General features: G+C 40.9%; 1 protein-coding gene across 3 annotated transcripts in view; it reads right to left on the minus strand.

The window, feature by feature from the left end:
* Positions 1-3,877: 3,877 nt before the first annotated feature.
* Positions 3,878-13,527, minus strand: part of DENND1B (DENN domain containing 1B) — a 243,551-nt gene continuing 233,901 nt past the window's right edge. For 2 of the 3 annotated variants that reach the window (XM_077823786.1, XM_077823787.1), the window contains one exon: positions 3,878-12,145. In XM_077823786.1, the coding sequence (XP_077679912.1) occupies positions 11,588-12,145 (558 nt within the window). In that variant the 3' untranslated portion in view covers positions 3,878-11,587. The remainder of the gene's footprint in view (positions 12,146-13,527) is intronic. The other variant, XR_013346830.1, reaches the window with a different exon arrangement.

Below are 13,527 nucleotides of genomic sequence, written 5' to 3' on the forward strand. Positions count from 1 at the left end.
TGTTTGACATAATTTTTCTTGACAGGATTAGAGTAGCCCTATAGTGCTGCTGCTTTAAAATCTGCCACTTTAAGGTCAAAAGATGAGGCTGCTTCACTATCCGCTGTATCCCCTGTACTCCTCTATACTTACTATAGGAAATAACCAGTAATTGCAACATTTAAGGGGTTCAACTGCACCTACACTTTAAAGCAAATGGGCAAGCTGAAGCTGAAAGAAAACCAATAAATCAATTGTTAATTATATTAAGCTATTTTCATACTTGGATGAGTACTTTGCTCTCTCACACTGCATCCAAGAAGCAACTGTCTGCTTGTGGTGACAATGTCACTACAATTCTGACAGGAGTAATTCAAGAGACAAAATGTGTGAGGTAATATCTTTCATTGGACCAATTTCTGCTGGTGAGAGAGACAAACTTTCGAGCTCCACAGAGTTCTTCTTCAGGTCTGGGAAAGGTACTCCGAGTCTCACAGCTAGATTGTTTTCATTTTCATTATCAGAGGGGTAGCCGTGTTAGTCTGGATCTGTAAAAGCGGCAAAGTAGTCTATAAGGTGCCACAGGACTCCCTGTCACTGTTCATTTTCATTGTGTCTTCTGTTGCATCACAACTTGGACAGATGACAAAGATTTTGTTGTTGTAACCGACTGTATTAAGAGATGAATACATGGATGCAACTTTTAAAAAATTGACTGATGATCAATGGTATCAACAATGATCTGGTGGTCTGTATGTTTTGTTTGTATAACACAGCAAAATACTTTTGGCATTCTTTTCCAGTTCAGACAAAGGAATCATTGTTTAAAATCACTGACCAGATTCTGCTGTGTGGCCATTTTGTGTCACACTGCCTGTGTGGATTCTGGTTGTAATTCTACATGAACTGGCTCAGGGAGGTTAGATCCTATGAGAGGCTGAGCCACAACTGTGCAAGCACCTCATGTTATGGTGTTTGGGGGACTGAGGGATTTTCTCTCATTGCTCTGTATCCTGCCATATAGAAAGTGACTAATGGCTGGAAAGAGCTGCCTTTGAGGTCTTTACACTTTGTAGTGGACAGCGTGATCCCACTGGACTGGGTGGATTCAGAAGACTTGGGTTCTACTGGCTGTGACACTGGCCTGCTATGTGACCTTTGATAAGTAACTATACTTTTTAGTACCTCAGTATCCCCATCTGCAAAATGGGGAAAATGTTTGCTTCCTTTGCAAACTGCTTCTTCTGTAAAGTGCTTGGAGATCTACAGATGAAAAATGCTATATAAACACTGGTTATAATTGGCTGGGATTTTCAAAGGGGCCTAAGGGAGTTTGGGCCCCAAATCCATTGGAATTCTATGAGATCTGTGCACCAAACTGTGTTAGGCTCCTTAGAAAAGCCCAGCCCTTATTATTATTATAAATTTAATTCTAAGAAAGAGCACACTGAGGAAATGGGACATCTAATTTCCCAAGAAGCATTAGATAAAGAGCTATCATAGAATCATAGAATATCAGGGTTGGAAGGGACCTCAGGAGGTCATCTAGTCCAACCCCCTGCTCAAAGCAGGACCAATCCCCAACTAAATCATCCTAGCCAGGGCTTTGTCAAGCCTGACCTTAAAAACCTCTAAGGAAGGAGGTTCCACCACCTCCCTAGGTAACACATTCCAGTGTTTCACCACCCTCCTAGTGAAGAGGATTTTCCTAATATCCAACCTAAACCTCCCCCACTGCAACTTGAGACCATTAGTCCTCATTCTGTCATCTGCCACCACTGAGAATCCATCCTCTTTGGAACCCCCTTTCAGGTAGTTGAAAGCAGCTATCAAATCCCCCCTCATTCTTCTCTTCCGCAGACTAAACAATCCCAGTTCCCTCAGCCTCTCCTCATAAGTCATGTGTTCCAGACCCCTAATCATTTTTGTTGCCCTCCGCTGGACGTTTTCCAATTTTTCCACATCCTTCTTGTAGTGTGGGGCCCAAAACTGGACACAGTACTCCAGATGAGGCCTCACCAATGCCCAATAGAGGGGAAAGATCACGTCCCTCGATCTGCTGGCAATGCCGCTACTTATACATCCCAAAATGCTGTTAGCCTTCTTGGCAACAAGGGCACACTATTGACTCATATCCAGCTTCTCGTCCACTGTAACCCCTAGGTCCTTTTCTGCAGAACTGCTGCCTAGCCATTCGGTCCCTAGTCTGTAGCAGTGCATGGGATTCTTCCATCCTAAGTTGTCCTTGTTGAACCTCATCAGATTTCTTTTGGCCCAATCCTCTAATTTGTCTAGGGCCCTCTATCCCTACCCTCCAGCGTATCTACCTCTCCTCCCAGTTTAGTGTCATCTGCAAACTTGCTGAGGGCGCAATCCACACCACCCGCCAGATCATTAATGAAGATATTGAACAAAACCCTTGGGGGTTATTGAACAAGACCCTTGGGGCACTCCACTTGATACTGCCTGCCAACTAGACGTGGAGCCATTGATGACTACCTGTTGAGCCCGACAATCTAGCCAACTTTCTATCCACCTTCTAGTCCATTCATCCAGCCCATACTTCTTTAACTTAGTGGCACGAATACTGTGGGAGACCGTGTCAAAAGCTTTGCTAAAGTCAAGGAACAACACATCCACTGCTTTTCCCTCATCCACAGAGCCAGTTATCTCGTCATAGAAGGCAATTCGATTAGTCAGGCATGACTTGCCCTTGGTGAATCCATGCTGACTGTTCCTGATCACTTTCCTCTCCTCTAAGTGCTTCAGAATTGATTCCTTGAGGACCTGCTCCACGATTTTTCCAGGGACTGAGGTGAGGCTGACCGGCCTGTAGTTCCCCGGATTCTCCTTCTTCCCTTTTTTAAAGATGGGCCTTTTTCCAGTCGTCCGGGACTTCCCCCGATTGCTATGAGTTTTCAAAGATAATGGCCAATGGCTCTGCAATCACATCCGCCAACTCCATTAGCACTCTTGGATGCAGCACATCCAGCCCCATGGACTTGTGCTCGCACAGATTTTCTAAATAGTACCGAACCACTTCTTTCTTCACAGCGGGCTGATCACCTCCTCCCCATGCTGTGCTGCCCAGTGCAGTAGTCTGGGAACTGACCTTGTTCGTGAAGACAGAGGCAAAAGCATTGAGTACATTAGCTTTTTCCACATCCTCCGTCACTAGGTTGCCTCCCTCATTCAGTAAGGGGCCCACACTTTCCTTGACTTTCTTCTTGTTGCTAACATACCTGAAGAAACCCTTCTTGTTATTCTTGACATCTCTTGCTAGCTATCATGTCTGCATATGTTAGCATCCCAAAGCAGGCAGAGTTACGTTTGTCTGGGTAGTGCTACCATAACTGTGTATTTCCTGGGATTTCTTTCTGGTTGTGGTTTGCTTTGTTGAAACACTGATGTTTTTGAAGGGATGTGTGACAGAACTGAAACTGAATGTTTTCTGGTTTTCCAATATTTGAGGGGGCTGTATAATGTAGTCATCTGAACCTGGGGCTAGGAGCTAGGAACTACTGAGTTGTAATGCCTGCTTTGCTGCTGGCTCTCTCTGCGTAGGCTCGATCAAATCATGTAACATTTCTGAGTCTAGCTTGGGGATAATGTGCCTATCAACTGTCTATCTCACAGGACATTGTGATAGTTAATATTTATACACTTTGAAGATGCATTATATAAATGCTAATTATTAATAATAAACACTTGATTAACGTCTCCAAAATGGAGAAGCTGAAATGATCATCCAGCGGGTTGTGAAAAGCTCATAGCATAACAACATCACCATGTTGCTGTAAACTACACTTCTGCTGGAAAAAGATAATCTCACATCCTTTTGCATGAAATAGGTAAATCAGATCACTACATCAAACAAAAACCTGCACACCACAATGGCTTTGATTTTGGTAAATTTTATTTTATAACACAATGTGGGGCACTTCATGGTAATGTGGAGTTCACAAAAAACTTTGCACTGACACTGTAACTTGGAAAAAACACAATTTATAGTACATACACAGTGTGCTTCTGGTAGTAGTCTAAGGTCTGGTCTGTAATTCTGGAGATGACTTCATACTGTAGGCTAAAGTGTGCAACAGCACAGAGTAAAGTCCTAAATTTGGTGGCAGTTTTAATAAAAGCCAGTGACTGATCCTATTTATAAACATCTTAGAACACAGTGTTAATTTATTTAAAAACCTCTGTGATTATTGAAAGGATCAATAAAAGCATTACATCTCAAAACATCCTGTACTTCATGTCTTTCCTGTAGGTAATTAAAGATGTCCCTACTGGCCCATAAGAGCTTTATAAAAACTTTTCCCAAAGATGGCTAAAAAAAGCTCTGAAAAAAAAGTTCTGGAATAATGCCAGGATAGGTTATTACTCTCTGTTCAATGCTGATGCTCTTTCCTTCTCTCTTTCAGACACAGATTAAAAAAAACAGTTATTTCCTTGACCAAATGAAACATTTTTACTTATCCTCTGAACAAAATGGTGAATTAACACAATATATGCTTGTTTGTGTGTTGCATCCAAAACTAACTATTCCATAGTGCTTTATCGCTCCATTCAAGTAAATTAATTTAAACCAGTTCTTGACAGAAGCTTGAAGGTTACAACAAAATGTACATCAATACATAATTTAATTTACAAAAAATTAAAAGGTACTTGCAACAATTGATTTAAGCAATGATTTATCACAATTAGGGCTGCCACAAACTAGATTCTGGATATACATACAGTCACCACCATAAATTATTATCTAGAATTGATTGTATTAATAAGAGACGCTTAACTTGTTAAAAAAATCAAGAGATAAACTAAGCATCAGAAGTTCTAAATGTATAAACAGAAATTACTCCCACTATGTTCTTGTAACATACTGTGAGTAGAATATAGGGATTATTACTTTTGAGTACTTGTATATTAATCATTGCTGAAACCATGTTTATTACTATAGTACAATAACATGACAACCACAATCATTTTCAGTCACATTTGGAGATGCACATTTGCCTGGTGACAACGTGTACTGTTTATGTTTTTATCATACAACCATATTAAATGCTACAAGTAATTTTATACAGTTCCAAAAAATATGATCTCAAGGATCGGCTTGAAAAGCAGATGTGCATATTTGCTGGAACTAAATTACTTTAAAAAGAGAAAAGGAAAAATATTGCACAAAATCCAGTAATTTTTTTGAAAGTCAATACGTGTTCCTCCACATCCAAGTAGCTCCCTTATTTTAACAGAAACATAATTGCATTTTACACAATCAGAATCAAATGTCAATTTACTTGAATTCCACTTCTGTTGTTCCAGGGCTAATACTGTTACTGGACTCTAAATATGAATCCTGTTAAAACTGACCTAAGTAATGTACAAACTAGCTTCCGTTGAGCCCATGTAGTAAAGCCTGGGATATAGTTCATAACTTTGAACTTTTCATCCCAACTACAGCTGGGCAAAATTTTTCAACCTAAACTGGTTTTGGTGAAAAATGCAGATTCAGTGACATCAAAACATTTAATGAATTTGCGTAACTTCACCAAATTGTTTTGGTTGAACCCCCCTAGCCCCCTAAAATCTCACAGGCCCACGATTAGAGCACTCACCTGACAGGTGCAGATCCCTGTTCCAACCCCTTTTCCCACCTCCCAGGGGAGTACCCTAACCACTGTGCGAAAAGTTACGAGAGAGGTCTTCCTCCGCCTCCTCTGGCTGTTCTGTAAAAACTCATCTATGGGGGCCTGATTCAGTGGGCAGTCTTTGAGCATGCCTACTGGATTGGGCCCCTCAGGCAAGTTCAACGCCAAAAGCTTGTTTTCTCCTGGTTTGTACATCATTCTGGGGCTTACGCAGGAAATAGGTGTCTGGTTGCCCACAGGGAAGAAGCACTGTGTGTGCTCAGAGGCAGAAACATGGACTTCTAGGGAACTTTTACTACAAAAACTTAAGTCGCCGAGTGAGTTTAGGTGCCTACAGGGTTTCAGTAGGAATACTGGGGATTGCAGTGATCCCAAAACTGGAGACTTAGGCACCTAACTCCTATTGGGCAGTCAGCCCATGGTGCCCCATGTGACAATAAACATCTGCTAAGTCAGAAACCCCCATGTAAACCCCTTGGAACAGACACTATCCTTTTAATAGTATTGACAGGGAGGATGGATGGCAAAGCTTCCATAGATCAGCAGTTGCGTAGGCTCCTTGCTCCTGAATGGGGTACTAATGCAAGTTTTTATAAGACAAAGGGCCAGATTTTCAAAAGGGCCTCACCCTAGAATCTAGTTTGCCTGCATGAAGTTTTGCTCCTGCAATCAATTACATGCACATAACACAGATTATAGACATTTACCTACCAATATGATTTGAGGGTTGCACAACTGATTGTTCTGTAGAACTGAACCCAACAATTAATTGTGGATGCAAAATTAGAAACAGTTTAACTGGCTTAAAATTTCTTTGCCTAGAAATATATAATTAATAATAACATGGGGTTAGGAAAAACTCATTCTACAGCCTGAAAGAGACACAAACCCAAATTTTAAAATCTTTAAAAAATTTAATAGTTAGGTAGGATTTCAACAGTGCTCAGCGTTGGTCTAAGTCTGCTCCCATTGAAGTCAATGTTAAAATGCCCGTGACTTCCCTGAAAGCAGAGTCTAGCTAATGTTGAGACTTTGTGAAAATCCCACCTTTAGCCAATCAGCAATATCACTCTCAGAATGCTACGTGACTGAAGGTTTCAGTCATGACAGTTATTTCACAGCTTCTCGAATTACACTCTTCCTTCAAAACAAGGCTATTTTGGAAGTGATGCTACCCCAAAACATGGCACTGTGACTGTCACACTGTTCTCAATCATCTCCTGAACAGATCTTGCTCCACATGCATACAGGGAGGGCAGTGACTGGCTCTGCATCCATGGTTCTGTCCATCCCTGGACTTCTGTAAAGGATTTTCACAGTATTGGGGATCTATACATGGAGAGATGGGAAGGCGATAATGGGGGCCACAGATCATCCTTCCCCCTGTGCGGGATTTGATGAAAAGGCTTCATTGGAGTCATGCTGCAAAACAGCTAGAATGAGACAAGGCCCAGGACTCCAGAATACCCACTGAGATCCACAGGTTCTGGGGGCTCAACCCTCTGCTCACGGGTTGAGGCTCCCAGCTGTATCACCCCAATGGAACAATACAGGGAAAAGTCAGAGAGGGGAATCCTGGAGAGCATCTCTCCCTTCTGATGCTCTCACTTTGTTTTTTCCTAAGCAGAATGGGGATATGGCTCACATCATGGAGGCATGGTGCATAAGCTATTAGAGATGAACCGGAAGACCTGAAATTCAAGTCCCAGTGTAACTGACTAGGTCAGGACTTTGTCCCTAAGTATGGATAAGAGAGTGCAAAGTTAAATAAAAAAAATCTCATATTTTCCTCACCGGGGAAAAATAGGAAGCTCAGAAAGATACTGATTCAGCTACAAAACAGGTGCCTCTACTGGAGTCCTGAGGAGCTTTTTCACTGAACTGAGTTCAGCTCTCTCCAGTAGATGGAGATTAATGCTGATGCTTTAGAATGCATTGGGAGAATTCACACAGATGAGAATAGTTGAAAACTTGTAAAATCCTTGACTTGGACACTTTTTCTTACCATGGGACTGTCTGTGACAATCAAAATACTGTAGACGTGGCCTACAGACAGACTGATACTGCGCGAAGAACAGAGTAGAACTGCGCTGACTGGAGATATCAGAGTTGCTACTCTATTTGATAAATTTGGCATGGTTAACTGGTTTTTTTGTTGTTAATATGGAAGATGCTTGGTAATTTTGTATGTTTAAATAAGGCACCAATATTAGCCTTTCAAAAAGATCTTTGATATCAAGTGGTAAAGAACCTAAAAATGTGGCTAAATTTAAATTAATCAAACATAAACAATGAGGCTATATTTTAAGGTATTTAGGGTTCGAAAAGAAGGAAGACACTGTATAGTCAAAATACTGTAAACATTCTACGAATCACATCAGCAATATGCGAAGGATTTGACATTAGTGTGGCAATCCTAACACATTCATGGCTATTGCAATAAAAAATGATTCAAAAAGTTGAATTTTACCAGCCATCTTTTAACTTTCTACTTTAGCAATTTCACTTATCAGATACATGAATATTACTTATAAAACAATAACCCATCAAGGCATCAATGTTGTACAATTCCCAAATCATTTTTTTCAGTGCTATACTCCTAATAATCATTAAAGGGACATTAGCAACCTGGTATGGCTTCCAAATTCTCCTCCACTGAAGTGCCTAAGGGAGTCAGGTGCCCAACTTGTATCAAAAGTCAGTGAAAGCTGATCCATTAGATGTTTTTGAAAACCCCATTCTTAAATCTCATGCTGCATTCCTGAAAGATGCTTTTATAGATTTAAAAGTAAACATCACTAAAATTTCTGATAAGCTTATTTTTTTCTCCGAGACAGAAACTGATAAGTCTATAAGATATAAAAGCATTTAATATATATTAAACATCTTACAAATGTGCATAGCGCTTATTATCCTAGTAGATTCCTAATGTCTTTTCACATTATCTCATTCTGATTCCTCGTAGTTCTACCCCAGAATTCACTTCACCTACTATGATAGGGTGTGCGCACCACACCAGCCCTGATTGGGTTAATGAGGGCCTGAGAAGCTAATTAGGTCACTTGACATCACCTGAGAGAAGGAGGGCCAGGGTAACTGAGAGGGAAGTCCCACTTGGGGAAGGGCTGGGCCAGCACTAAAAAACCAAGAGGCTGAAAGCAGCAGGCCGTGTAAGGAGTCTGGAAAGAGGCTAGGAGGGGTGAAGTAGCCACGGGAAGTAGAGTAGGCTCCAGTGGTAAACCGAGAACCAGGAAAGAGAAGATACAGAAGCTTGGTAGGAAGGAGACTGGGGAAACAGTGACAGGGAATGGGAATGAGGACCTGGATTGCTGGTTATAAGGTCCCTGAGCTGGAACGTGGTAAAACAAGTGGGTCCAGGTTCCCCTGCCAGCCACTGGTATATGGAATTAAGGTTAGCAAAATGCAGTTACACAAATAAGAATGCAACTGAGCATTTCATGTTTCTAGTGTTATCAGAGTAACAATCAAACAAGAAGTGCTATGAGATTGGTAGGACTTTTCTTTTTCCTGTCTTATCCAAAACGCACCTAACAGCACAGCATAACCTACTTGGGTACTGATTCAGGACCAACAAAGCAGCATGCCACTTCCTGACTCCCTGAACCACCTCCTGCAACATCTTGTGTTTTCCTTGGAGCTCCCCCATCTAAACACTGTTCAGACCTGACACTTCCTATTTCTTGATATCTGATAACCCAGCTAAAATGTTTAATAGTTTATGGGTTAATAATAATTTTGGTCCTCAGTAACTCAAACACAGTTTTGCCAAGTGCCCCTTTTTGGGATAACACAAATAAAGATGCCACCTGAATCTCAGATACTATGGTGATATGTACTACAGAAAACCCTAAGGCAGATCAGGATGCAAATCTTACAATCATCCTCAGCACCAATAAGCTGCTGAGGTCCTCTTCAGAAATATATACTGAACACACCTATAAAAACTTTCCAAGGTCATTATATTATGAATTGTGAGTCCACAACCTGACCTTTTCCCTTGCACGTAAAACGGGGCACTTTGGTGAAGGGGCCTCATACCATTACCCAGTAATGTGGCCCATCCCCACCAGTGGTGTGGCTGAAATCTGCCTCCCCCCTCCTTTTCTCCTATCAGAGTCTGTAGTTTGGGATACAAGACCTTCTTTTACAACGCCAGGGATATTGCCAACGAAGTTATGTGAAATGACAAGATAGTATTAGACACTAAATCTCATGGGCAGAGCATCAAACAGCCACCCCTCCCCCCACAACCTCCCTAAAGGGATCACACACCAATTCCCTTGAGCCACCTGACATAACCAATTGCCTGATGCTCGTGGTGATAAAACGGGAAAAGAAAAGCCAAATCACTTTAGTCAAAAGGAAACTTCTTTTGTAAACCCAAACATGGCAACTGGTGTTAACCTGTGCAGTGATCCACTACCAAAGTACTGCAGCCCAACCTGCCTCAACCCCTGACTTCAGCTTGCTCTCCCTGGTCTGTGCTGAGGATACCACTAAGCCGTCTTTGCCACAGAAGAAGATTCCTGCTGTTGGTGAGGAAGAGTGGGAGAGCATTCCTCGCAATGACAAATCCTGTTACTCCTTGCTTTGTGTTACACATGTCAATAGACAGTATTCAAAGTTGCCATTTTTGGCCTAGTGTGGTTCACCCCAGAATGTACTCATTCTGATCTACAGAGGGCAGGGGAAGAAGAGGGGTGGACAAGGAGAATGAATAGATGTGCTCTACTCAGGGAGGAGTCTACTTTTTGAATTTTAAATACTGAAATATCCTCTAGGAATGCTATGTGCTGGAAAGGGGATAAATGTTTATGCCTAAATATAGTACATGCAGCATCCATTTAATTCCTTTCCTTGTAATTGCAAAAAGATTCTCTTGTATACATGAGAGTGGGGTATTTGCGTTCTTAATTGCTGAACCAATTACTTTAGATGTCTAGTGTTATAAGTAATCTTCATTCACTGCTCTTTAAAATACTGCACAGCTCAACAAAACAAAACTCCTAAGAAGCAAAGTGATAATTTAATGTTTCTTTTAAAGGTGGCTTGTAAAAATCAAATGGTCATGTTCAGCAGTGGCACAAATTAATGTTAGTACAGAATTATTAAATTGTAGAAATTTTAAAAACAGCAATAAAATCTATCAATTTCACTTACAGTTTCCTTTCTGAAAATTCCTAGATGAAAACATCTACATTGGGACACTGGATAATATGTCTTTAAAGTGCCTTAGTTGTAAACAGAAGTTAAGTAACTTCACATTATCATTCAGCACTTCACAAGAAAAAAGTATGCACCACCTTTTCAAGGTCTAGAAGACATGGCCACAGTTTCTGTTTATAACAAGCTCCCTATTATTCACAAGAGATCCTTTAGTTTAGAAAAGATCTTTTCCCCCTTTGCTCAAGCAGATACCTGCCATGGAAAATCATTATTACTCTTCTGAACGTTTGCAAGTCACCTTCTAAGATATATAAACCTTTCCCCCAAATGATTAAGGCAATTAACTCATTACAAACATCGATATTTGTAAGTTTCAGACAAATCTAAACTGTTTTGTTCATTTCATGCCCAACAGGATTAATACAGTACCTTCAGTATCTGGATATATGCAAAGATGATACACTTCCTGCTGCACAAAGGAACATTAGTAAGCACCATGCACCAGTTGTATATTCCACATACATACAAACTAGTACCTGATTTAAGAGTGCATTAGTATATTTAGTTCCATCTTGTAGACTTAAACACAGCCAACGAATTAACTGAGAAACATATAAGCAGATGTCTAAATCCATGTACTAATCAAAACACAAGGATTTTAAAACGTAAAAGTAATTATTCCTTTGGGATCTTTTGGTTATCATGTATTACATGGACTCCTGAGTAGTCTCTCTTTAACCTCCCATGGAAATAGTTTCAAAGTTCCTTTATGCTTTATTTCCACTGCTATTACTGGAGTAATTATCCTCTGAAATGTTTAAACTGTGGTGAAAAGCAGAGGTCACTTTACATAATGATACAACTTCATGAAGAAGCCCACTTTCTTCTGGGGTCTCCTTTCCTTCATCCCCGTCTTTTTGCCAAGGAATTAGAATGGATGGATGTTGACAAAGGTTCACAGGGAGCTGATCCTCTGAGGTATTGCTTAGTGTTTCATTCGGTTTTATCTTCCTATGGAAGGAGTCTTCTACTTGGGAAAATTCCAGAGAAGCAAGTTGTGCAACTGATCGTGTTGGAGAAGCTGACTTTACAAAATCTTTAGGGAAATCCACGTGGTCAGCACTAAGGGTTTTGTCACTGTTTTCTTCCTGCAGCACAGAGACAGATTCCATATGGTCACTAAAATCAACTTGCTTCCTTGGTGATGGAGGGAGCTGTTTCCCATGGAGAACACTATCATCCTGACCAAGATTCCACTCCACTGGGTCATTAGTACCACTACAGAGCAGAGCGAGGTTGCTCTCGCTAGGTGCACTAGACTTGTTCTGAAACAAAGAACATGTGTTTTTACAGTTAATCTTACAAGAAGAACCCTTCCTCTCGCATCACTGAAATAAAAATCCTGTTTTCATGAAAGGATATACATCCCCTGAATTTCCCTAGATACAGAATGGCATAGCTGGGAAATTGCAATGCAAGCTTTTTGACACTGCCTCATCCCGACATTTAAAGATCACCTCTAGGAATGACAAAAGAGTTCAGTCTCCATTGCCCATTCAACCTTGACCACAAAGGTATAGCCTGTGTCAGTTGCAATTGTGGTTTTGCATTATGAGATAAGAAATTGAGATTCAGACCCATGGCCACTGTTGGCAGTGTTGGTCCCAGGATATTAGAGAGACAAGTGGGTGAGATAATATCTTTTATTAGACCAATTTTTGTTGGTGAAAGAGACAAGCTTTCAAGCTCCATGGAACTCTTCTCCAGGTTTGGGAAAGGTATTCCCAAGGTCACAGCTAAATGCAAGGTGGAACAGGTTGTTTAGCATAAGTAGTTAAAACACACTGTAATACCTTTCAAGGTGAAGTGGACAATTAACTCCTCTCTAGTCATAGGACAAAAAAGGGGGGTTAGTGGGTTATAGATTGTTGTAATAAGCCATAAATCCAGTATTTTTATAAGACCATGATTTTTAGTGTCTAGCACAGCTATGACTTTAGATCCTGGGCTCATCTTTTGAAAGTGCTGTGCAGGTTTCCTTTGAGAATGAGGACTGACAGGTCAGATATAGAGTGATGACTTTGTGAAAAGTGTTTGCCCCTAGATGATAGAGTGTTTTTGTCTTTTATCACTTTTCTGTGTGAGTGCATTCGAGAGCGTAGTGACTGTCTGGTTTCACCTCATAATTGTTATTGAGCCATTTAGTGCATTGGATGAGGTACACCACATGTTGTGATAGGCATGTGTAGTACCCACAAATCTTGAAAGGTGTGTTGTGGGGGATATTGCTCATTTTAGCAGCAGAGATATGTCTACTGGTTTTGCATGATGTTCTGGCAGGTCTGGTGCTGCTTTGAATTGGTATGTCTGATCTCTGGAGAGCTTGCATCTGATGATGATGTTGGGGGTTGTTTGAAGGCCAGAAGAGGAGGTTTGGGAAATTCTTCTTTCAGGATGTGGTCCCCATGGAGTATGGGTTTTAATTGTTTAATGATACCTCACGTGGGTTTCAGTGTAAAGTGGTAGGTGACAACTAGAGGTGTGTGGTCAGAGGTTCTCTGCCCTGTACTGAAGCAGATTTTCCCACGGTATATCTACTTCCACCTTGTATTTAGCTGTGACAGTCTGAGTACATTTCTCGGATCTGAAGAAGAGCTCTGTGTAAGCTCAAAAGCTTGTCTCTTTCACCAGCAGAAGCTGATCCAAT

The sequence above is a fragment of the Eretmochelys imbricata genome, chromosome 8 (genome assembly GCF_965152235.1).
Source record: "Eretmochelys imbricata isolate rEreImb1 chromosome 8, rEreImb1.hap1, whole genome shotgun sequence".
NCBI lineage: Eukaryota > Metazoa > Chordata > Testudines > Cheloniidae > Eretmochelys > Eretmochelys imbricata.